The sequence below is a fragment of the Lissotriton helveticus genome, chromosome 4_1 (assembly GCF_964261635.1).
Source record: "Lissotriton helveticus chromosome 4_1, aLisHel1.1, whole genome shotgun sequence".
In the NCBI taxonomy this organism is placed as follows: domain Eukaryota; kingdom Metazoa; phylum Chordata; class Amphibia; order Caudata; family Salamandridae; genus Lissotriton; species Lissotriton helveticus.
Window position 1 is genome coordinate 1,597,576,260 of NC_136063.1, and position 26,614 is coordinate 1,597,602,873.

A 26,614-nucleotide genomic window follows, 5' to 3' on the forward strand; every position below is an offset into this window, starting at 1 on the left:
GGACTGTTCCCATTGGGAGCAGGGTCAAGACTGATTTGCATATGGCTGGGTTCAAATTGGAATAGCATGGGGAGCAATAAATTGATTGATTTAGGACCAGATCTCTGTACTAGGGTGAATGTCTGACATTGTTCAACATTCTGTCCATCAATTGTTCTTTTTGCATTTGTCACCCCGAGTGGGACGGGTATTTCCAGACGTGTGTCGCGTGCTCTCCATGCCACTGGAGTCAAGCTAGTCTGGCTGATGAGGGGTGAAACCCCGAAACCGGTCCTGGATGCTTGTTTCCAGTCCAGGGAGTACCTGGCCCGGCAGTTCTGGCTGAACTGTTCCCGTTGGGAGCAGGGTCAAGACTGATTTGCATATGGCTGGGTTCAAACTGGAATGGCATGGGGAGCAAAAAAACGATGGATTTAGGCCCAGCTCTCTGTACTGGGGTGAATGTTTGGCATTGTTCAACATTCTGTCCATCAATTCTTCTTTTTGCACACAACACAAGTAGCCCAGTAGCTGTATTAGAGCTGCTGGATCCTCACTCAAGTTGAAAAATAAATAGGAGAAAAAGCAAGCATTATATACATTTTTTAGGTAAATGCGCACATTGCACCAGTAGTCCCTGTCACTGGAAGGGACTGCTTATTGTACCGATGTGCACATTGTGCAAGAAAAAAATCTCATCCCTCAAAGACTGATAAGGAAATGGATGAAGAAGGGTAAGCATGTGCCCATGCTACATGCTGTGGTGAGCGGAAGAAAAATGCGAATGACACTACAACAGACCAGTGGATGAAGAGGGCTGGCCAAAAACCCTGGTAAGTAAATATGTAGAGTATACATATATGTTGGTTGAAAAAAAAAGGTCTTTGCTTACAGCAGGCCTAAAAAAAGAAAGGATCAGACGTGCACTTCTCCCTCCACCAGAGCATCTACTGCGATTTACCTTGGGGAATAACATTATCAACTAATCCTACAAGTTACTAGTTAGCTCTAATTCTATAGGTACCAGAAATGCCAAAACCCTTGGGCAAAAATGCAAATCCAAGTACGTAGATCCAGTTCAGAACAACCACCACCTCTCCCAGGATCCTCCAGCTTTCAGCAGCTGCTCCATACTTTCTGTTAGTATCTAGGTAGTCCATGGCAAAATGTTGAAAGGCTCCTTCCTATCCAAGAAGTCAGAGAGGTCCTCTAAAATTGTAACGGCTGCTCTGGGAGTAAGAGAATTAGCAGTAATCAGTAATGTAGGCTTTGAATGCTTATTTGGCTACTGACTGCACCCAGACTCCTTTCCTGCTGTCTAAGTTGAATTTCACTCATTTGTCCTGGAATAATTTTTAAGTAAAGAACATGTTGATGTTTTTTTCTGAGCCACGTGGGTACCCTACTCCTAAAGCTCTTTGGCATAACGGTTGCTAGGTGCCCAGTTGAACATCACAACTCAGACAAGAGCTATCAAAGGCTTGTGTGGTGGCACCGTAGCCGAGGCCATAGCCTCTCAATATATTGTATTGTTCAAGATCCTTACGGTGCTGATCCTTCCTGTGCCTCTGCTGCTGGCAACACTGGCTCTGTTACTGGTAATACTGTCAAACTTGCAGTGAGTCGGCTCAAAGAAGCAGGATGTAGCATAGAGGATCATCCTAAAACAAGAATAACAACCATTTGCACATTTGAGTGTCTTGGCATAAAATGGAAGAATAAAAGTACAGAAAAACAACTCTAAACTGGTTTTCTGTAGTGACTGTGCCTCCTAAAAGGGGTAGAGCCATCCATCTTTCACCTTCACTCAAAAGTAAAAAAACCCTGCCGGACCTTCTCTCTTCTCTTCTGTACTTTATGCCTGCAGCGCTGCAAAGAAGATCAGGGTGGACGACGGGCACCCAACGTATTTCTGTGTCACACCCCTTCCATAAGCACCCGCGACCCATTTAATAGAAGAAATCTTTTCTCTGTCTGGTTATCGACTTATTTGATGACAGTGAGGACAGCTATTGCTAAATACTTTATTATAATCTCAAAGTTGCACCAAGCAGCTTTCAAGAAGCAGTGCCCCCATCCCTTAAGGACCCTTCTCTGTCCCTCCATTGGTATTTGCAGATTCACCATCCTTATGAATCCATGGGAACCATGAACAGACAGAGACGAAAGAAAAAGCCAGCCAATTACCCCATCTTTTCTGGACCCAATACTGAACAAAAGAAGCAGAACTCTTGGGTTCTCTAATCAGATAAAGGATTCCCTTCAACTCTTTTGGCTGGAAGGACATCTCCTATGTGTGGTAGAGTCAGTCTTTTCACAAGGGCAAGGTTCATACTCAATCTTTGTTCTTTTCTATTGTTCAATCAAATTTTTATGTCAATTAGAAGATGGTACTGTCATATATTTTTTCAAAACTGGTCCTTTTACCTTGAAACAGCCATGCTTTGCTTTAATGTGATTGGATCCCTTGCACTCTATCAAGGACAAAATCTGTATATTCATCTAGGCAGCTCTTACTCTGCATACTTGCTTATTCCTGGATGGAAGGGCTCAAGGTTTTAAACTGCCTAATGGTAGGTTTGCTGCCTTCTTCAGTACAGCAAGGTAGCTTGGTCTACATATTGCAGAGGGTATTCTGCACATGTGAGATTGACTAAGGAGGAGTTCATCACTTTTACCATCTCGCTCCTTTGAATGTCCTCTGCAAGGCATCCGCATGGGCCGCTCTTAATGCATCATAAGATTGGTGTGAGCTCCCGTCTGATCTACAGTTTAGCTAGGCAGAAAATAGCAATTTGACTGACTGCTTCTTCTGCTAATGTTATTGCTCGTTTTTTAAAAATGTAATGCTTTTGAGTCAGGGTAAAGAGCATCTGAGCATACCTGTTTACATTTTTCACTCACCATATATTTTTTGTTCTTGTAATCCTTAATCCCCTCTGATCCAGGCAAACCCACACATCACCATACTCTTAGTATTACTCACTTGATGTAAAGGAATGGGAAATTAGTTAAATGTAGGGGCAGGACTGGCATATGTATAAAGGTGGCAGTGTCATTAGCATGCATCTGCATCTGTCCAGTTCAAATCTTTTTGACCTATTCACAAACGTAATTTCACATGGACAGATCTTCTGATGTGGTGTTCTACATCTCAACCTAGGTGTAATTCTCCCCATGGATGGAATTTACCATTTCCATGTGGAGATATCCACAGAGATTTAGGGAGTGGGAACTCCTACGACTGAATTTATGATTCAAAGGACATTAATATTAACTTTCCATCTGTTATTGGAGATCTCTGCCACCGAGGCTGAGATCTCCCTAAGGAAAGTAATCGGGGATTTTAAAATAATTAATAAAAAAATTAATACTTTTATTTAAAAATATTAAAGCATGTTCCCTAACTTCTGTTCATCTCAAATCAACCTACACAAAAAATGATCATCTTAAGTTTTCATTTTTTTTAAATTTGCATTACATTTTTCAACCTTACCTTTAATACATTTAAATATTAATTATCCCTTACTCACTTACAGTATCATATGTGTTTGTCACAATTTTGTATGCATGTCATGTATTCTTTTATTTGCGGTTATATTTTTTTACCAAAACCTTTACAATATATTTTATTAAAAATCTTATTATGTTTATTAAAATCTCACAGTAAAATATAAAATATATTTATTAAATTAAAAAATATATATATATAAGTTTAATTTGAAATATTATTTAACTTAATTTACAAGTTTCCATATGTATTAATGTGCCTCCCTCCTTTGATTTCTGTTGGAATGTGTTGCAGTACCAGTTGTTGGCCATGTGCTGTGTATAATTTACACCCAGACTGGGCTGGAGTACATTTGAGTCTATTTTGTCTGTAGTATCACTGTAGTAGATTCAAATGTGCAATTTACGAACTGCATTTTGTTACTCTTTTTGGGTGTGTAATTTTGTATTGGCATCTCCCTCTCTAAACCCTTTTTCAGTTTTTTTACCCCACCCAGGTATTAAGTGGGATGTAAAGATTAAAGATGTCTCTAAAAGAGTTCGGTCATGACTTAAACACAATTTCTATGATTCCCATAGTGTGCCACCTTACTAGTATTTTGGTTCCTCTTCAACACCCCATAGCTTTATGGATCACACGTTGGCTGAACACGGTTAGTGACCACTGTCAAGTCGAATGAAAGGGGATAAATAATGCTGAAGATTTACGGGCGTCCCGGGTGGATCATGGCCAGAACTAATAGGTTCTGTCCATGATCCTTGACATTCTCGGAAGCTGAGACTCCACTCAATTAAGCTACAGTGAAGAACCTATTAGTTCTGGCCATGATCCACCCAAGACTCCCGTTAATCAACCTGACAGTGGTCACTAACCGTATTCAGCCAAAGTGTGTGATCTCTAAAGCTACGGAGTGTTGGAGTTAGAATTCCCTCGCTGATTTATTTTACCTGCTTCTTATTAGTATATCGGACAGTACTTTGCTCCTATGACAACCCTGCTCAAGGTCTTGCACCTGCAATTCCTCATCTACCAAATTATGTATAATTAACTGAATAAACTGTGACCAGAAGCCCCCCACACCACATTCCATTATATGGCTATTACTTTTGGATGGTATCTGGCCACCTCATGAATTATACCTTCTGCGCCCTGACGAAGGAACTGTTGGGAGAAAGTTCCACTCCGAAACCCGCGTCGGCGCTGGTTGTTCTTCTGATATGATTTATCAATTTTATGTTTTGTAACCTTTTTGTATATAGGTTGTTGTGTGTGATTGTGTTTCTGTTTATTGTGGTCCAGGCATGGTATGGTTGGTATGTTTGTGCTGTGTGGTGTCGCATTGTTATTCCACTTTGTGTGTTAGGTCATAGTGGGGTTGGTTTATCTGTAGGACGTCTTGCAAAGAAATTTTCACATAATTAATTGATATATAAAATTATGTATACATATATATAAAAAAGATTTTAAATAAAACATAAAAAGAATTTCTGTGTGTAGGACAATAATGATGTGTCTTATCTAGGATGTATCACCAATAGTTAAGTCATTGATCGGGAGAGGTTTCACCCTGTCTCTCTCCACATCTCTTCCATCTGCATATCTTACAGCTCATATCTTTCCTCTTCAGTCCCCTCGTTATACTTTCTCCTGCTTGTAGTTCCTCACATCTCCTTCACTTCACCACCCCACAAACACAGAACACACACTCGCACTTAGAAGTACTGCATTTTCTTTTTCTTTCACCTTGTCAATATTATTACAGCTGTGTACCGCTGTCGCACACACATCAGTTGCAACTGCAATCTGTGTGCTCTTCAGCGAGGCCAGTGATTGGATGTGCATCTATTCTGAACACCTTTTTCGACCCGCTATCACACACTGTGAGAAATTCGCAATGCCTTCAGCCTCAACTCCAGAGCTCTCAGTTGTGGCCCATTATACCCACCTGCAGGAGGGTCAGTTCAAAGTATGTCCTATACAAAGAGTAATATTCTACTCAGTATCCTGAAAACAGCAAACACTCCTTTGAATTGCAAAATTAAATAAATAAGTGAAAAAAACATAATCTAAACTCCTGACATGGATTACCTTAAAGTTTCTATATTCATTGTTCAGAAACTGGTCAGTGTTTTTGCCATTAAAGTTAAGAACATAAATTTAGGACCCAACAAAGAACCTTTTCAACGCCCAATTTTATTTGCTCCTGGGTCTGAGACTCAGAGGGACTTGGCCCACTTAAAGCCCTGACCCTACCCAGAGGCGTATCTAGACCTATTCTCGCCAGGGCGATCCCAGGTAAGGGGGGACTGGCGGTCAACAGACGACTTGTTCTTGGGGGCAGGTGGTAGTCGACAGATGACTTGCTCACCTCTGCTGCCCCTAAAAGAGTGTCTCCCCACTCCTAGCTATGCCACTTACCCAACCCCTTTAACAATAAGTATACTACATTTTTCCACCACTCCCTCCCACGTTTGCTACGAATTGTATACCTATGTGGCCGTGATATCCCTAGACAAAAGAGGCCGAGATCTCCAGCTGGAGGTTTGTGAATTACGTTTTTGAGTACATCTAGTACATGTAGTAGTACTACTTTACACACTCAAGTGGCTTTTGGAATAGGCCCCTTTGACTTCTTCATGTGTAAGAGATGTTTTGAGACTGAGGACGTCCGACGAGGCTGAAGGTCGGACACTACAGACTACTAGTCCAAGAGGGAAAATGTGTACTATTTGGACTGTTTTGTCTCTAAACCAGTTTCCAACGACTTTATACACGTTTAGGACTGTCAAGAAGGATGTTTTTTTTAACTATGCTTCTCTACAGACTGCAAGAGCTAATGTTTTATTTTTTATCTCAGTTAGGGCTGCATCTGCAACTAAAGTCCGGTATTTTTCTAGTGAGGTAGTCACAGGAAAACATATTTTTTTTGGGTGGGGTCTCATTAAAGTATGCTCTATTCAATAGCAAATGTCTCTCAGTGCGAAATGCTGTATGTGCCAATACGATTTTTTGTTTTCTACTCAAAGAACACTTTAGTTGGGAATATAGTGTCACTAAAGTAAAAGGAGAAGTATTTTCCCGTACTTGACTTAAGGATTCAGGTGAATTTGCTGAAGAGAAGACCTATTGGCATTAGCATCAAGGACAGGCTGATTCAGATTGTTAGATCCTTCCTTGTTGTAGTGTGGACATGTTCAGGCTATTAAAAAAAAGGTGCATTATAATCCTGCAACATGGTGCATCACTCTGAAACATACATTTCTGGTATTGAGTGACAAGACATGTTTATTTAGTCCAAATGATTCACACATCAGATGCAAGAATCCATCCGAAAAACAAACAATTGGGTCCTGGTTACAGGTAGGGACTGTAAATCACAGGTGCCAACTGTGCACACATTTTTACTGCTTGGCAGGTGCGCTGAATGCACCAAATTCATAATTACAGTCCAGTGAATGTACAGGCAATTTGTGTATGATTTAACCAATTTCAATTCAATTCATAAAGCTTTTATTCGATTTGTACATACAAATCATACAAGCATAATAAAATACACAGTTAAAACTTTGAAAATCGACATATAAACATATATAAGAAAGGAGGTAGGAAGCTATACAAAGGGTAGTGGGCAACAATTGAAAAAGTAATCTTGCAAGTTTTTAGATCAACAAACTGTTAACATATACAAAACACTCAAAAAATGGACAGACAGGAAATCAATAAAGATTGCTCAATAGACATTTCCTGGCAGCTGTACATATTATTTAAATAATCATAACACACTGTGGTCATCAACCAATAGGAATAACCTTAATTAAAAGAATTGTTATAAAATTTAAAGGCTCATATATACAGACAGGAATGTAAGAAGAAAAATAGCAGCATAATACAATTCCTGGCAGCTGTATTAAATAACATAGGTACAGACAGGTAAGCATAAAGAATATTACAGTACTATACTTTTCCTGGCAGCTGTACACTTCAAGATAAAAGTGGCCAAAAAAAAGCAAATCTCCTCATTCTCTAAAGAGGATAAAAGTAGCAGTGCTGTTTCAGTAGTACGAATATTATATTTTTTAAAAATTGGTTTGAGGTATTTTAACCTGAAAGAATGAAAAAATTTACAAAAGAGTAAAAAGTGACAACTACTTTGGCGAGAGGTACTATCACACGGGCAAGGTGACTCTGATCTGGCTCTTGCATTAGGAAATGCAACCAAGTGGTGGACAATACCCAATCTAACACGTGTCAAGACATACTGATGAGTGGGACGAGTCACAAACCCCAAATAAGGTTGGAACCCCGGAATTAGATTCAGATTTTTATAGAATTTCACAGTAGTAAGATCATCAGAAATTCTATTTCGTTCTGCCTTTTGAAAATTTAGAAATGTTGTCTTAATTTCTTTTTTTGAAATAGAGACAACCTCTTCTGGCTCAAGATACACATCAATATTAAAAAGAAGGAGATACCAGTGATGGATGTATCTCAACCACTGTATTCGTGAAGAATGGTGCAAGCCTATACAATCAAGGATAATATCCTGAGTGAATCGAGTCTCCGGCTTAGCCCAAATAGAACGCCACAATAAAAGTGGCCGGACTGCTGCTAAGTCGGAGATGAACTCGACCCCGACTTCTTCATGAATCAGTTGAACAGAGGCAGAGGGAGGAACACATAACAGCCTCCTTAGAAACTTGTTTTCCTCCATTTGCATGGGTATAGCCTTGCTGTGGCCCCATACGCCTGCCCCGTACAGTGCTGAGGAGACGCAACAAACATTGTATATGTGCATCATATCTAAAATGCTTCGTGAGCCAAGTTTAGAGGCAAATCGAAAAATACTGCTAGTAGACCGCAGCATTTTTAGCCTAACTGAATCAAATTCAGAGGTCCAAGCCCCACTATCATTATATGTGATACCTAGATAACAGAAGGATTTGACATGAGTCAATTTTTCTTTATCCAGGAAAAAGGAATGTTTAGACTGCTTTACTGCCTGGCCACATGACATGACATATGTCTTAGCTTTATTCACTCGAAGCCTCCGGCCTTGAATAAACTGCATAAATTTGTCAATTAAACGCTGGAGGCCAATTTGTGTTCGAGATAAGAGTACCGCGTCATCCGCATAAAGTAACAACGGGACGGGTTTGCCACTGATCAGGGGGGCATCTGCTGGGATGTCCACCAAGGAACGGTCGACATCGTTGATAAAAAGAGAAAATAAAAGCGGGGCCAAAACGCATCCCTGGCGTATGCCCCGAGATACTTTAAAGAACGGGGTACATTCGCCTAGGGTACCATAGCGGACTTTACAGGAGAGTTTTTCATAAAGTCTGGCTAAGAAGTGAACGATTTCCCTCGGTGCCCCGGCATCGAGCAAAACCTCCCAAAGAATAGCGTGGTTAACCAAATCAAATGCGCTACTCAAATCAGCAAAACATAAAAAAAGGTTACCATTTTTCGCCACAGTGTATTTATTAATTAAAAGGTCCAAATTAACACATTGCTCCAATGTGCCCAAACCTTTCCGGAAGCCATATTGGACTCTAGTTAAAATATTGGAATCAGTTGCCCAATCTTCTAGCCTTTTGAGCAAAATCCTACTCATTACTTTTACAGAGGCGTCCAATAATGAAATTGGCCGATAGTTGGAGGCCTCTGATTTGTTACCTTTCTTATGTAAAGGGACGATAACCGATTGACCCCATGTAGGAGGGAAATCAGTTTCTGCCGCGCAGTTAAAAATCCTCGCCAAGATGGGAGCCCACAACACTGGTTCATCTTTGTATAAATCAAGCGGGACCCCATCAGGGCCGGGGGCCTTGCCTCCCTTACTAATGGAAATTCCCTCGTGGCTTTCCTCTAATGTTATACCCAGCGGGAGGGGTAACCAGGGGGTAGACTCAGGTGACAATGGCGCAAGGGATAACCCTTCTGGATTAAAGATGTTTGAGAAGTGACTAACCCAATCACTGCATGCCACATGGGATGTTAATTCTGGTACATCTTCTTTATTGAGAAAAGAGCTGTTAATTGTATCCCAATAAAGTTTGCTATTTTTGGTCTCGGCTGCTTCCTTCAGCTTTTCCCACGCTTCAGACTGCAGTACCTTTTTCCTATTGATAACTGCTGTTCTGTATCTGGTCCTAAAATATTGTATGTCCTCTTTAGCGCGTGGTTTAGTACCTAAAGCTTTCTTTAAGTCTCTAAGGGCGATTATACAGGTTTTATCGAACCACCCCCGCTTTAGACCACTATTGGATGACCGGGCCTTAGAAAAAATGCCATCAATGATGCTATTCATAGAGACAAAATGGACTAGTAAGCAACCTGGGTCACAATCATTGTCCAGACAAGAACTGATTTGGTTCTTACATCTGGTAACGACCTCCTTCTGCTTAACCTTAGAATTTGAACCAGTCCATTTAATCCTTAGGCCCTTCGGTCTTATGGGCACTAAGTTAATAGAGCATTTTTCACCTGGATCTATCGTAGTACCATGCCCTAGGAGGGTTACACGAATGCTATTATGGTCACTGAGACTTTCTTCTTGTACATGCAAATTGGTATAGTCTCCACTGCTAGATATAAGGATATGATCTATGAATGACCCTGCATTTCTTCCTGTAAATGTAGGACATGATATTGCCTGATTATTTATATTACAGTTTAGCAGGGTTAGGTCTAGAGTGATTAACATATTATTTAATATAGTGCCATAACTACAATGTTGGAAGTGAGGCGAATCCACCCTCGTTCCCCTCCCCCCCCATTGACTACTCATAGCCACTCCAAAGCCACACATATTCCCATTAAGCAAATTGCAAGGCTGCAGATTAAAATCCCCTGCCCAAACAACCTCAGCCTTTCTTTTCGAAAAACCCATGGCTTTAACAATTTCCTTTTCTAAAGGCGGTAGGATATCTCCTCTGGTGGCATCAAAAATGTTGTTGTAGAAATTTACTACAACTAAATCAATGCTCTTCTTACACTCCACCCTTATTACTTGACTGTGAGTCCCAACTGTCGTGCTACTTTTAACCGTACAATCGTGCAACTTGGTGGACAAAAGCAACAAAAGACCCCCCTTAGCCCTGCCCGAGCTAGATTTAGTCGCTTTAAGGCAGTGGGATGCGTACCCTTCAATATTAATAAGGTCCAGACACCACGTTTCCTGCAACAAAATTAGGTCAAAACCCTCCTCAATAAAACTAGACCAGAAGGGCGTACCTATTTTACTGGCTAAGCCAGCGATGTTCCAGGAAATAAATGAAAGTCCTGCTGGTTTACCAGGATCACCAGTCCTCAACTCTGGCTCTATCAAGCGTGGCAGGATTAAATCATCTACCCCGAGGTTGGCAGCTAAACCCAATCTAGGGGTAACAGTAGCTGTACATCCACCAAGACTGTCCCCACTTCCTGTATACATAAGGGATGTGGGCGATAACTTTATTGGGAATACATGTGGTGTGATGGAAGAAGTAGCCGATGGGACGCATTCCATATCTAGTTTAGACGTAGAGATGTTTAAGTCTAGTTCTTTAGTAGGGCTAAGTCAATCTACCTCATCCAACACAGCGTATCTGTTAGGATGGGCAAATTGTGGGTACGAGAGATCTTGGGAAGAGGGTAAGTCCTGCCATGGTTGATGCCAATGAGGTTTAACTGGTTGTAGGGGCTGGCGAGGTAGTTGCCACTGATGGGCAGGCTGGTATGAGGGTGGTGGAAAATGAGGTGGTGGTGGAAAATGAAGAGGTAATTGCCAGTGAGGATTAACCTGGTGTGGGGGAAAAAAAGGAACATGTGATGGCTGCTGCTGAAAACTGGCGTGGTGTGGAAGGAATGACGGAAGATGCGGTGGTTGCTGCCAAGGTTTAGTGGTATGATGCAAAGGATACACAGATCCTCTATTACTTAAACTAGTAAAACTCGGTGGGTTTGGTCTTGAAGGCGCCGGTAGAAAATAAGACAGAGGGAGTGGATTGATTTGTGTAGCAGGACCACTATTGGGGGCATTACATATGTAACTAGCTGCCCCTACATCCCTAAAATTAACTGTAATTACATCCCCAACAATTGTTTTCTTGCTTCTGCCCACCCAGTCCCCTCTACGCACGGTAAGAATTTCACCGTTCATATTATTAGGTAAGGGTTTATGTAGATGGAGCCACTGAGCACATTTATTTCTTAGCTCAACAAAGGTTTCTTTCACTCCCTCCTTCAGTGGGGGGACAGCTGTCAGCACAACCACAAAAGGAGAGACTTCTGGTGGCAGGTTAATTGACCTAAAACGTGCCTGCTTTGATTTAGAGCCATCAATCTTGTGTGCAGGGGGAGGTACTAAAAGGGTGTTAGTTTTACCTACATCGTCTTTAACTTGAGATGTAATAGTTTGGTTAGTAGCAACAGAGTGTTGGTGAATCAAAGTAGAACCCACAGCCTTCGGGGTCGATGAAGCTGTGGATTGAACATGATTATTCCCTGTTTGCGACACATGAGTTGAAACTGAATTCCCGGGAGCAATAATAACCTGTGCATTATTTGATGCATCTTTAGAGAGTTGGACGCAAGATAAACATTTAGAAACTGCTTCTATAGACCCTTGTGGCTGAACAGACCCTTGCCCGTTCGTCTTATTTGGCCACTTCGAATGCATTAAAGACGTGAGCCTATCAAGTTTTGAAATTAAGGGCTTGATTTGTGCTGCTATTGTGGCTTCAAGATCCAATTTAAGATCTGTTACCATATTTTGAACCCAACAAGGTATACCTGGCGCCAATTGCGGGGTAGGTGATATCAGATTGTGGTTCCTAGCTGCAACTTTTGCTTTGTTTTTACAATTAATTTGATCTTTTGGAGGGACGGTAACCCTCCCCCCTGATTTTAGAAGTATAGGTGCCGTTTCCATATCAACTAACCCACCCAGGCTCGGATCCGCTTTGCTAGATGATTGACAGGCTTCTAAATCTGGAGTAGTCTCCAGATCAACAAAAGACGGATCTGAGTCGGAAAGTGCAACTGATAAATCAACAGCATTTGGTACAGTCGGAGCACTACTAGAAGGAACAGTTAAAGGCAAAGAACAATTGTTAGATAACTGCTGGGCGGGCGATTTGGCGTTAGCAAGAGAGCCCAAAGACGAGCGCTTAGCGTTCGCCAGATCCATGGAAACTCTTTTTTCCAATAAAACAATGCTTTTATCAATAGTCTCATTCACCCGTGAAATAAAAAGGTCTATAGGTCCGGTCACCTGTGCTACAGCCGTAGCTTTTTTAGTACAACTTCTAGTTCTGTTGCGCATAGCCGACATCTGTGGCGCAAGGACAGTAGAAGATGATGATGATATAGTTAAAAAAGGCGGCCACTGATGATACGATACACAAAGACACAGTTCCGCCTACCTTGACAAATAGGTGGTTTAGGCGAGATGAGGCAAGGGTTCAGGGCCTGGGCCGTCCTCTGCCGTCCTTGAACGGCCTTAAACGGCCCGCTCTTTGCCCGGTCTTCGCCCCGAGCTGCGTCCCGCGCTGCGGGAGAACACACCCTATTTATGGTAGGTTGGAGAGGGCAGTGGGCGGGGCTAGAGGGAGAGCGGACCGGAAGCTGGAATCGGTCTCGCAGGGACACCTGGATGTGGTAGTCCCTGCACGCTCGCAGCCCTCAAGCCTTCCTATGCCCAAGGTTCGCCCTGAAGTGCGCCGACAAACAGCAGGCAGAGTCAGCAAGACCCTCGATGAAGCGGCACCCGCGGAGCGGGTGCGGCGAACAGCTGATGTGGTCTGAAGAGGTGAGCGCTGGTCCGCAGAAACGCTGGCGGCAAAACCAGCTAGCAGGCAAAATGTCCCAAAGGTCAAGGGCAGCACAGGTGGTTTTTGTCAGCCGTCCGATGGGCGGTGGGCGGGGCTAGAGGGAGAGCGGACCGGAAGCTGGAATCGGTCTCGCAGGGACACCTGGATGTGGTAGTCCCTGCACGCTCGCAGCCCTCAAGCCTTCCTATGCCCAAGGTTCGCCCTGAAGTGCGCCGACAAACAGCAGGCAGAGTCAGCAAGACCCTCGATGAAGCGGCACCCGCGGAGCGGGTGCGGCGAACAGCTGATGTGGTCTGAAGAGGTGAGCGCTGGTCCGCAGAAACGCTGGCGGCAAAACCAGCTAGCAGGCAAAATGTCCCAAAGGTCAAGGGCAGCACAGGTGGTTTTTGTCAGCCGTCCGATGGGCGGTGGGCGGGGCTAGAGGGAGAGCGGACCGGAAGCTGGAATCGGTCTCGCAGGGACACCTGGATGTGGTAGTCCCTGCACGCTCGCAGCCCTCAAGCCTTCCTATGCCCAAGGTTCGCCCTGAAGTGCGCCGACAAACAGCAGGCAGAGTCAGCAAGACCCTCGATGAAGCGGCACCCGCGGAGCGGGTGCGGCGAACAGCTGATGTGGTCTGAAGAGGTGAGCGCTGGTCCGCAGAAACGCTGGCGGCAAAACCAGCTAGCAGGCAAAATGTCCTAGTCAGTTTGGGTGGTGGATGGGGTCAGAGAGGAGGGGGATTTAACCAATTATTGGTGCATGCAAATTGGAATTGCATTCAGTTTGTAGGTTGTATCTTGCCACAACTCATGGGTGCTGATTCCTGCATCATATGTAGTTTGCAACTGACATATAATCCTGTTTCGGGTTCAGGGAGCAGTTTGCATCCGAAATGGGGGTTGTGACCAGATTGTAATTCGGGTCTTAATGTGATTATCATGAAAGGCAATATGAGTGTTCTTTATGATTAATGTCTTACACTGAATTCCTTGGTTGTCCTGCTGAATGGATTTCAGGCAAGTTAAATTGTGATTTTTCTGTTTTTGGACCTTCCTTCCCTATAGAAGAAGGATTTCAGCCCTTGGAGGTAGGACTACAGCAGAGGCACTGCACGCTTGTAAAATACAACTTAACGATGTCAAGTACCTAACGGTGTGCATGGTTTTGATTGGTTGTAGACTTCAGTATGCTTGCCCCTGCCTCCTTTGTTGTCACTCAACCTGCACTTTTCTCTCACAGTTGCTACTTTTTGGAAAGAACTCTATTTATTGTAAATTCTCACGTTCACCCTCCTTAAAAGTTTGCTTCAGTTTTGCTTGCTGAATCCACAAAGGCTAGAAATTGTATTCTCCACTTCACAATCACTGTAATAACACTCATTGTGATTTCTGTTTTGCAGTGTTACTTATCAGTGAAAAGCATGTTGAAATTGGGTATGAAGTCCCTGAGCCCTACATTGACAATGATGCATCTTTTGTTGCAGCATATGATAAGGTCCCAAGATGCCGTCGTTGGTGAAATGGCCCACCAGTTGTACGTCTTACAGGTGCTCACATTTAATCTTCAGGAGGAGAGAATGATGACAAAGATGGATCCACAGGACCAGGTAACACTTCTTGAGGCTTACTGAAATGATCTCCCTTGAGATGTGGGATCATCATGGAATAGATTCAGTGTTAAGTCTGTTTGTAGATTTGTGTTATATGCCCCTAATAGTCCAATTTACAAGTAAGCAAGCAATGGGGGTTGCAGATTGTGCATTGAACCAAGTTGTTGGCAGATACAAATGCTGTTACTGAATGACTAGAAACAGTGCTCGTGTCAGCAGGCTTCCAAATATTACCAGCCGCCTGAATGGGTGGCATTGAATTTATGGTGAATACATTTTTTATGATGCTAAATACAAAATTTCCCAAATTCAGCTAATCATGTGATTTTTGTTCTCTTTCTTGTCTCCCGTTAAAGGCCCAGAGGGACATCATCTTTGAACTAAGAAGAATTGCCTTCGATGCCGAATCTGAACTCAATAACATTGGCGGCAGCATTGAGAAACGCAAATCAATGTACACTAGGGATTACAAAAAGCTCGGATTTATTGTAAGTATTAATATTTCACTGGTGGTAACAATGATGCCTTTACAAAGTGCAAGCTAAGTTCCTGGCTGTCATTTTGTTTGCTTTGGATAACAAACGTTTGGAGCTATGCCGAGCCAGTGGTATCTTACAATACTTTGAAAAAGTGAGAATTTATTAGGGAAAGACTCAAACCATACATCGCTTGTAAGAAAGGTAGAGTGTCATGCAATTACTGTCTCAAAAAACACTCTTGAGGTGGATAGGACACAGGTCTGGAGAATGCAGTGTGTGCATTGAGAGGGCTGTGTTGCAGTCACTATCAGATTTGTAGTCCTACTCAAAATGCTGGGCACTATGTGCTCTGTTGTTGTAATTGTAAATTTTTAAATGGCTTTGGGCTGACCCTAAAATTAGTACTCGCATGTGATTCCAGAAACAGGCACTGGTAATTGTTGAATACTATGAAATTACTGTTCTAGAGAGTTAGCATATGTTGGTCATACTAATGTATTCGCGTTGTAATGCGATCTCTCCTAAGCCTGATTAAATGCATTCTTTCTGAGATGAGCAAGAAACGAATATATAGATATTTAACGCTAGCATTGGTAATTCAATTTTCCCTCAAGAGCTCGTGGTTGAGCTCCCCGTGCGTATTTCACCTTCTGAAATTAAATGAAATATGCAGTTAGAAATAGCGCCAAAAATGCGGGACTTCCCCAGGAATTGAGAGCAGAAGCACAGTGTCTGTGGTAATTTCCCATTCCTCAAGGTTCACCGCAGAATACGTCAGATTCCGGCACCGCGGGATTGTGTATCTTTGTGGTGTTGCTAATAACCGGTGCTAGATGTGGTTTTCCCAGTCACTTGGACCGAGGGCCTAAGTAGCAACCATGTTTATCAGATATTTCACATTCTGAGCAGGAGATACAGAATTTGTCAGAACAGACAGCCTACAGTCTGACATTTTTCCTCTTTCGTACCTTTCTGTTTGCTTCAAAGAAAATATTCTGAAGCACACTACAGTATCCCATCTCCTGCACTTATCTGTTCATACGGGTCCTTTTCCCCAAATAATTGGAAATTTCCAGGGCCATTCTGAGTTTGGTGGTGAAGGAGCGCCAGCACACGGAGTGGCTCGCCCCACCAAACTCGGTTCTCTCGTCGCATCTAGAAGTGGGGAACTGCAAGGTTACTGCTAGAAGGAGCCTGTGGGTAGATGGGCCACCCAGCAGTGCACTTCTGCGTCTCTGCACCCACTGCCTCCCCTTAAACTCACTGTGACTGTAACTCAGCTAATTTGTAGACCCCCTCCTTTCTATTCCTATATTATCCTCTACCTGTTGCAGTGATCTTTGCAACATTTTAATTTAACTTCCGGCTACTTTTGTAATGTGTAACCTGTTTCACCCAGCATACATAATGAAACAAAATGTAAATATTCTTTAAATAACACATGCTCTTGTGTGTGTATCAGAACAAAGAGGCAGCTGTTTTAAAAGGCAATGAAAACTTTATGGGTTTACAGACTGAAAACATTTTAAATATATATGGCTGATCCCTGAACAGAAAAAGAACAATTTTGGGCGTGGCCCTCTTTGAGCTATAGAGCAAGATAAGAACTAGCAACATGTTCTGCGCTGGTCTATTCTGTGGGCTAGGTTAGCAACTCCAAGTCCATTTTCAACTCTGTGACCGTCACAGATGAGAGGGTACTAGCAGGTTCTAACCCTGTATGGCAGCGGTCCTGTGGCGTACCGCAACTTATTTCAATGGTATTGTCCATGGTGTTCGCTATGGTCTGCCAATCAGGCCTTGGTTAAAATCCTGAAATGGAGGAAGGTCAGATGGGGTGGGACTTGCCTTTCATACTTTGCTCCCAAACTCTGGAATAAGCTGCCTTTGGATATTAGATCTCAACCAGCTCTTTCCAAATTCCGTGGCCTATTAAAACCTGGCTCTTCCAGGTCTAGCAGTGGATCTTGTACCTGTGGACTTACCCTTCTTTCTATGTTTCTTCAGCGCCAAGACGCCTCGGCAATCGAACGCTATATAAAACCCTTACTTACTTAGTATTGGCTTTCTAAAAGATTTTTAGTTTCATAAGATAAATAAGCAGCAACTATGGCTTGAATATAATATTGAAAAAGCTTCCATTTAATGCCCTGGTGACACTACAACAATGTTGCTGCTTCTGCGTTTCAAAAAGAGAAGGGAAATCTAGAGAGAGAATGACTCTCATGAAAGGATTTCCCTTCCCCTACATCGCTCACCTGGCATGACGTCATGCCGTAACTTCTCCACTAGTGAGAAGTGCGCAGTGTGAGCACGTGCACATCGATGTGCCTGCTGTCACTGCAGTCCGGGAAAAAACGGACCGCCTGTGCCAGGGCACAAAACAGAGCCCGATAGAGACACGTTTCGAGGCCCGCTTTAAAAAACTGCTGGTTTTATCACTCGTTGAATGACCACCTGGAGAAGAACCACTATACCAAGATGAGTTGGAAACCCCTTCACAGTTAAAGTTTCTATCTCATGTGTAAACCTCTGCACAGCTGGACTCCGTTTAACACCTCATGATATGGCCATTGACTCCCGGTGAGTGGCGGCTGGTAGGGGTTGCTGTTTAGCCAGGGCAGAGGGACCAAAAGCCCAACTTTCCATGGCCCTGCCTACTCTCCAAGGCCCAGCCCCATTCTCCTTGTACGAATTCTCGGTGAAAACTAGTTTAAGTTTGACAGGTCTGCTCTCTGTATAGTGACACATAAACCGCATTCATTATTAATGTTAACTAACCTTTTAAAAACTGTGGCCCGTCATAAAAGGAACATTAGGACGATCCCGCAGGTCCAGACCCCGCAGTCGGTTCTGCCCTAGATGGTAGGAGGAAGCGGACAATTGAAGCTGACCCAGTGGACAGTTTTGTCTTTACCAATGATTACTGTTGCCCCTCGGAAATCGGTAACCATTTAGTGCTTCGCGCTTGCATGTGTAGCATCAAAGAGGAGGAAGGAATAAACAAACTCACGTTACCGGTCCCTTCAGTAGCGACTTGCAAGGGTTCATATAGCGTGTGCATTGAATTCACAGTGCCAATTGGATGCATATTTCTTCACGGCAAATTCAGACTTCCCATTTGCATAGTAAGCACATTTTCTCCAAGTGAGCTTTGCCACCTCAAAGGCCTTGATGAACCTGGACCAATATGCTTTTCCTTCCGGAAAAACAATTCCTTATTGTGCATGTCATTTAGTTGTGGATGAGGAAGCATTGATTAGACTGTTACGATTTTTTTTTTGGGTCTCTTCTGGGTGCATTTTTTTTTCTTTTTGATTTGAAGAGGGTTTGTATGAAAGATAATTACTTCAAAAGGTACAACTCTAGGCTAATGTTTTGTTTTTAATCCTGCGCCAAGCGGCGATGGAACACTTACTGTTTAACTCAATGTTTCCGAATCTGTGAAAAACAAGAACTTCCTAGAATCAACACTAGATGGCAGCCCTGTCCAGCATCACGTTCTCAGTCCATATCATATTCTGTTTCAGGTATTGAGAACAATGTTGAAAGTAGGTGTTGTAGAATATTATTAAATATAATTGAAGCAACAAAACCATTTTGATGTCTTCTACAGATTGCCCTTTGTCATATGAAAAGCGTTCGCTGTACTGCATTAATGTACGAATGGTGTGTGGGTGGTAAAAGCATATATTTTTATCGTATGTATTCTGCTATTACAGGTATTTTTAACTGATTCAACTGAGTGCATTGCGGATTTCTTTTTTATGTGTTATCTTCCTAACACCATCATCCATAATGCAAGGTTTCTATAGCGTTATTACTGATGCTTTCTTTATAACGATGTGTAAGAAATTAGATTGTTGGTTGACTGGGGCATGACTGGTCAAACAGAAACCACAATCCTTATGTGTGTAAATGTGTGTAAATGTGTTGGACTTGTAAAGCGCACGGCTGCCCGTAAGCGTCCCGGCGCTGAAGCTGCTGGGGAACCCGTCCTGGCTTTCCCTGTGAGATGGTCCCTTCTGGGTATCTCCAAGGTGAAACCAGGCATCCCCGGCGTCTGTGGGGGGCCGTTGTAGAGATGAAGCAAGCTTAATGCCCAGAGTTGCCGAGTGTGATCCCTGGTTAGAGTAGGCACCGAGGCAAGAATTGTCGAGTCCGCTGACCCTGGTCCACTTATCAGCGTGAGGCACAAGTCAACCCTAAATTAACCTGCTCTCAGCCCTCTGATAGAATGGCACAGAGTAGTCAGGCTTAACTTAGACGCAATGTGCAAAGTATTTGTGAAGCACTTCAATTAGTAATACAGTGAAAACACCAAACCCAAAAAGGATCCCACACCCAGTTCGAAAAATGTATTTAAAAAATAAATAATAGAAGACCAAACTGACAAAAACCCATTTATAGAAACAAAGGTATGCAATTTTAATAATTTTAGTGAAAATAGCACCTAAAAGCACAAAGCGCTAACTGTGGACATCTGGTCGTACTGGACTGGGACAAAGTCACAAGCTCAGGCCAACCGCAATGAGTGCGGGCCAGCTCCAGGGACCCAGTTTGCCCCACTGAACAAAGTACCTTAAATTTTGGTTTGTGGAGCATTGCAGGGATCGCAAAGCCAAAGCGATTCTTTGGTTCCGAGATGCAACAAGGCTTCAGTGCGATCGGTTGCGTCATTGTCAAAGATCCCATTGACAGTCTTGCGATGCGAATTTTGGGTTTGAGCATGCAGTGCACATCTAGGGCAATACACCACTTCCCAGGAGCTGAAAGGCTGCGATACAGAGTGCATTTTTGTCGTTAGGGTCTGCGCTAAGGATGTCGTACAGCAGCTGTTCCACTGTGGCTGTGAAAGTGATGCTGGTCTTTGCAAAGGGTCAAATCCATGCATTAGTGGTTATGCGTCTGTTCTGCTCGGGTTTGCACGGAGCAGCAGAGGAGATGCATCGGCTCGATGGATCTACAGAGGCTGGTAGAGCACCTTAAGTCCACTTCCAAGGGTCTAAGACTGTGGTGGCACCACTTGGCAGGGTAGACTCACAGATGGCAAAGTACTGGTGCAGGTTCTAGGTTTTTGGATTCCTGTTGTGTCCCTGAAGCTTCAGATTAGGAGGCCAACCAACTAGTCCTTGGAGTCACTCTGAGTTCTTGGTTCAAGAGATTCAGGTCCAGTCCTTCTCACCCAGGCAGGAGGGCAGCAGGTCAGCATAGCAAAGCAACAGGTCTTTGAGGCCACAGTCAAGCAGAGTGGCAGTGCTTTCAGCAGCACAGCAGTTCTTCGTAGCAGAGTATTCACTGTGTTTGAGGTTCAGTATTTATACCCAGTTCTGCCTTTAAAGTGGGGAGAAGCTTCTAGAAGCTTTTGAAGTGCACAGGTACCCTGCCTTGCTCACCCAGCATCTGGACTATCTACAGGGGTTTCAGCCCTTTATGTGGAGACAGGACACAGCCTCTACAAGCCTAAGTGGGGCTGGGCCCATCTCCTACTTCCCATCCTTCTAGTGATAGCCCATCCAGACACATCTAAGTTCCCCTTTGTGTGTGGCTGTGTAAGAGGATTATGCAGAACCTAACTGTCAACTACATCCATCATGTGACTCAGACAGGCTGCAGGCACCAGATGGCTAAGGCATAAAAATGCCAACTTTCTAAACGTGGCATTTTTTTCTAAAATTGTCATTTCAAATTTGACTTCACAATCAGTTATGGTTTTTCACTATAATTTCAAAGGCACCAAACATGAATGAGTACCTGTTCCCATTTGGAAATTATGCTTATAAAATGTAATAAGGTAACTCCAATGCTATCCTATGGGAGAGGTAGGCCTTGCAGGAGTGAAAAACGAATGTGAGAGTTTTTTCACTTGCAGGACATCTAAAACTTAACAGTATATGTCCTACTTTTTAGCCCTCTGTGCTGTCCGGGGCATACCCTAGGGGTGACATATGTATTAAAAAGGAAGGGTTGGGCCTGGAAAAAGGTTTACTTTGCTAGGTTGAAATGGCAGTTAAAAACTGCACTGCACACAAACAGGCCGCAATGGCAGATCTGAGGTGTGTTTAAAGTGCTACTGTAGTGGGTGACACAAACAGCGCTTAGGCCCACTAATAGCATTAAAATTACAGACCTTGGGCACAGATAGTTCCACTATACTAGAGATCTACAAGTCAATTAAATATGCCAATTGGGTATAAGTCAATCTAACCTATTTTAAGGAGAGAGCACAAGTAATTAAGCCCTGGTTATCAATGGTAAGGTGTGGAGAGTCCTAGAGCCAGCAAAACGAAGTCAGCAAAACAGGAGGGTTGAAGGCAAAATGTAAGGGGAGAATCACACCAAAGAAGCTAGGTCTAACAGTTGGCAAGTCACTTTTTAGTAGCTTCAACATGCTTCTTAAAGATTGAACAGAATCTCAATGGTGGTTTGTTCCTTTTGGGGGGGGGGGTCACACCCCATGCACATCCTGGGAGAGGTCTGGTATTTGTAAACAGTCCATTTTGTGGCAAAGGATGAAGGATAGGTGGTGGGGCTAGTATATGTTGGGTAATGGTAGGATACTTGACTTTCTCGACCGGTAGTCTGGACTGAATCAGAAGTGGATGTTCAGATTTACATTAATTGTTGCTTCATGTCAGTGTCTGGTACAGCATAACTGCAATGCATTTAATCAACCATTTGAGCAGTGAGAACATGATCCGTGGAGTTTTACCATGAATAGCTATTTTGAGTTGACTACTTATTTAATCTTTGCAGGCAATATTTGTTGCCCTTAATGGTTCCTCTGTCACAATTAGGATTTTGTTAGGTTGATTTATGTTTGTCAAACGCATCTCTTTTTCAGTTCAAAATCAAGTTTATTAAAGAAAAGCATGGTGATAATACAAATCAGGAACAGTACTAATAAGGGAGCTATGGTGGAGAAATAATAAGAAGGGAGTGGGGGAGAGGGAAATAAAAACTTACAATGATGAATTAAGAAAAAGGAGAGCAATGCAATTCAACAAAATCAATACATCATACAAAATATAGAAGTGAATCATTTTGGAGAAAGCACAGAAAAGAAAGGACATAATAAATAGGTAATGTAATAGAATGCAAATATGGCTATGCAGTAAAATAGAATGGTTATACAGAAAGTAATGTGAAGGGTATCAAGGGGGTTTAGGTACTTCCTGCTGCGCAGGTCGAGGTCGAAAAGAACGGAGTGCACATGTATCTAAATACAATGTAATAGGAAGCCATAAGTCAGCACGTTTAGTTGCCAGCTGTGGAGGAAAAACAAAAGCAGTATCGAGTCTATGGTTATGAAGTACATTATACCACCAAGCTTTAAAAGTAATACTGGACGTAGATTTCCAATTGATCGTGATCTGTTGAAAAGCAACCGCTAATAATAGGTCAACAATTTTAACATTAAGGTCAGTACAGGCCCAGCAAGGAGAAAGGCTACCCAGGAAAACATGAGCAGTTGAAAACGGAGTGTTAGTGGAAAAAATGACATTGATTTGCGCCCATATTTGTAACCAGAAGGCATGAACATCCTTGCAAAGGAACAACATGTGAAATAAGGTAGCATTTGGGGAGGTACATGACCAACAGGTGTCTGGCGTGTTGGGAAAACGTTTGTGAAGGGTGGAAGAAGTGTGTAATAAACGGTTATAAATGAAGAATAGAGATTGCGTTAAGGAAGCAGCCCTGGAGGATTTACGGATCTTTAACCAGATCCTATCCCACAGGGAAGTTGGCCAAGAAACGGAAAGATCAGTCTCCCACTGCTCCTCAACTTTGCTCTTAAGTCTGGGAATAGTGTGGACATGAAGCTCTTTATAAAGAACAGAAGCTTTTGGAAGAGTGAGTAAAGTGGAGTGAAGGTGAGCAATAGGGTCTGGAGTGGGTGTAGGAGGAGGAGTATCAGGAAGTGTAACATACACGGCCATGACTGACGCCTTAAGGAGAAGATATTGGGGGAGACAAGTGAGGGGTAAGTGAAAGGTGAGACGAAGAGTGGAAAAGGGTAGGAAGGTGGACTGTGAAAACAATTGGGAAACCCAAAGTAGTCCTTTGGACCTCCAAGACTTCCATAGAATGGGTTTACCTCGGATCAGAAGGTACTTATTATGCCATATAGTAGAGGAGAGGAAGTCAGCAATGCAAGAAGGGTCCGGAGGGTGAGAGGAAAGGAGGAGTTTGAGGGTGAACTTATGAATAGGGGTAAAAAGTGAGGCAGGCTTGCGGGAAAAGGAAATGCATTCAGCAAAAGAAAAAGGTGAGAGAAAAAGGCGCTCCACTTTTGTCCATAAAGGGCATGGAGAGTCAGGGTCTTGTAACCAGAGGGAAGACTGACGTAACAAAAAGGCCTTGTGATAAGCGGAGAAATTTGGAAAGTTGACCCCACCCTCGGATGTAGGACGGCTGAGTCTAGCTAAAGACATTCTAGGTTTACTTTTATGCCAAAGAAAAGAAGATAAAATTGAATTTATTTTTTTGAGGAATTTAGCTGGAATGGGGACAGGAATATTGGATAAGGTGTAAATAATAATAGGGGAGATCATCATCTTGATTGTATCAAGACGCCCCCACCAGGACAAGTAAAGGGGATGCCACCTAGCTGTGAGATCAGATATTTTCTGGACGCACTTGGTTAAACAGAGGGAAACAGTGTCACGAAGTGAGGAGGTAATATGTAAACCTAGGTATTTAATATTGGAAGGACTCCAGGTGAAGTTGGAGGCAATGAAATCATTCTTGAAAGTAAACTTTGTTAAAGGTAAAATTTCGCATTTATCGTTATTAAGTTTATAACCAGAGACTGAGGAATAATGTTGAACTTCCGTTAAAAAGGCAGGGATGGAAACAATAGGATTGGAGATAAATAATAAAATGTCGTCCGCGTAAGCAGCTAGTTTGACAGAGAGCTCTGTAGTACTAAAACCAGTAATATTAGGGTTTTGACGGAGTTTGGATAAAAAAGGTTCGAGGGCCAGGTTGAATAGGAAGGGTGAGAGGGGACAGCCTTGACGGACACCTCTACCGAGATCAAAATAAGGAGAAAGTTGGCCATTAGCGAAAACTGCAGCCCGGGGATGGGAGTATAACAAGGAGATTAGGGAGATAAATTTAGGACCAAAACCAAACCAATTAAGGGTGTGAAAAAGGTATGACCATTCGACTCTGTCGAATGCCTTTTCAGCATCTAAGGCTATGGCTGCGAGGGGAGATTGGAGATGAGAAGATTTTGTTAAGATGTTAAATAGGAGCCTCGTGTTATCTGTAATATAACGGCCTTTAACAAAGCCTGATTGTTCATCTCCAAGCAGGTCAGGGAGCAGATGATCTAATCTCATTGCCAACATTTTAGCGAAGATTTTGTAATCTATATTAACTAGTGAAATAGGTCTGTAATTTTTGCAATATTGGACATCTTTTCCAGGTTTGGGAATTAGACAAATATGGGCGTCCGAAAAAGTACCAGAAGAAGTGCCTAACTCAGTAAAAGAAGATATAAGGGAATGGAGTTTTGGAATAAGAAGCTTCGAGAAGTGAAGATAAAACTCAACAGTGAACCCGTCAGGGCCGGGGGCTTTGTTCAGCTTTAAACGATGAAGAGCAGCAAGTAATTCTGGCTGCGAGGCATCGGATTCCAAGGAGGACAAGTCAAGAGGGAAGGAAGGGGGGGTCTGAATGGTAGAGAAAAAGTGTGTAAGAGACTGAGGAGAAGTGGGTGTATCTGAAGTGTATAAGGATTCATAAAAATGTGAGAAGGTAGCAAGAATGTCAGCATCTTTATGTTGTAACTGGGCAGTATCATCATAAATTGATTCAATATTGACTTTAGTTTGTTTGATCTTTAAGTAATTTGCAAGAATCTTCCCGGCCTTGTTCCTACCACCATAAAACTTGGCACTAGATTTAAGCAAGTACAGAGAGGCATCTTCAGTTGACTGTTCATTAAATTTAAGTTTGGCAGCAATCAGAGATGTCAGACTATCTGAGGAATGAGAAGTGAAGTAGGCGTGTTCCAATCTTTTAATGTCAGAAAGAAGGGTTTTGGTGAATTGGCGTGCAGATTTACGTTTTTTAGCAACAAAAGTAATAATAAAATCACGAGCAGCTGCTTTAAAAGTATCCCAGAGGGTATGTTTCGAAATAGGTGGGATATCATTAAAGAGGAAAAACTCATCAAAAAATGCGGAAAAAGAAGCAGAAAAGTTGGGATCTAAAAGAAGGGCCTTGTTGAAACGCCATCGTTTAGGACCATCAATTTTGGGTAAAACTTCGAGACTGACCAGTACAGGGGCATGGTCAGAAAGTAAAATCGGGCCAATTTCTGCTGCATGGAGAGTTTGAGTAAGTGCGTGGGAGACAAAAATGTAATCAAGCCGTGATTGGGACCGATGATGGGGGGAGTAAAAAGTGAATTCTTGCAAGGTCGGGTTACATAAACGCCAGGAGTCCACAAGCTTATGTTGCGAAATAGCTTGGGTGAACAATTTGTGCGATTTCGTAGGAATATAATTGGCATCGGACTTCCTGTCCAAAAATGGATCAAAAGGGTGATTACAATCTCCCGCAAGGATGAAATTATCATCTATGAATTGGGTGATGCGGGGAGAAAGATCAGCCCAAAAAAGGGGTTCACCGGCCGTGGGGCCATAGACATTAAGGAGAGAGATTGGAACACCTCTAAGTGATAGTCTGACATGAATCCATCTGCCATTAGTATCCGATTCTTGAGATATAACCGTTAGAGGAAGTGACCTACGACATAAAATGGCAACACCATTACGTTTCCCATCACCCTGTGAGAAAAAGACATCACCCACCCAACCTCTTTTGAGTTTGCCAGATTCTAGGTCTGAAAGGTGAGTTTCTTGAAGAAACGCAATGTCAACATTCAGTTTAGCTAAGTGAGATAAAATGCGTTGACGTTTAATTGGGGAGTTAATACCCTTAACATTCCATGAAACCAAATTTAGGGACATAGTATGTACAGAAAAGCCATAAATTTTTTAATCAATGATTCAGAGAAGTAATGAGGAATAGAAGAAAAGAAGGCATAAATAAAGGAAAGAACAAGGAAAAAGAGATGAAAAAAGAAGAAAGGAAACTGTGGAAGATGGGAAAAAGATACATGAAGAAAAAGATTATAAAGAGGAGAGAGATCAACGAGTAACGAGTAATGAGTAAAGATCAGAAAAGGAGTACAAAGGAAAGAAGACAAGAGCAAGAAAGAAAG

At 42.6% G+C, this 26,614-nt stretch overlaps 1 protein-coding gene across 2 annotated transcripts in view; it reads left to right on the plus strand.

The window, feature by feature from the left end:
• ELMO1 (engulfment and cell motility 1) overlaps positions 1-26,614 on the plus strand; it is a 1,412,865-nt gene that overhangs the window by 530,789 nt on the left and 855,462 nt on the right. For both annotated transcript variants that reach the window (XM_078688215.1, XM_078688216.1), the window contains 2 exons: positions 14,771-14,893; positions 15,253-15,384. In XM_078688215.1, coding sequence (XP_078544341.1) covers positions 14,771-14,893; positions 15,253-15,384 — 255 coding nt within the window. The remainder of the gene's footprint in view (positions 1-14,770; positions 14,894-15,252; positions 15,385-26,614) is intronic.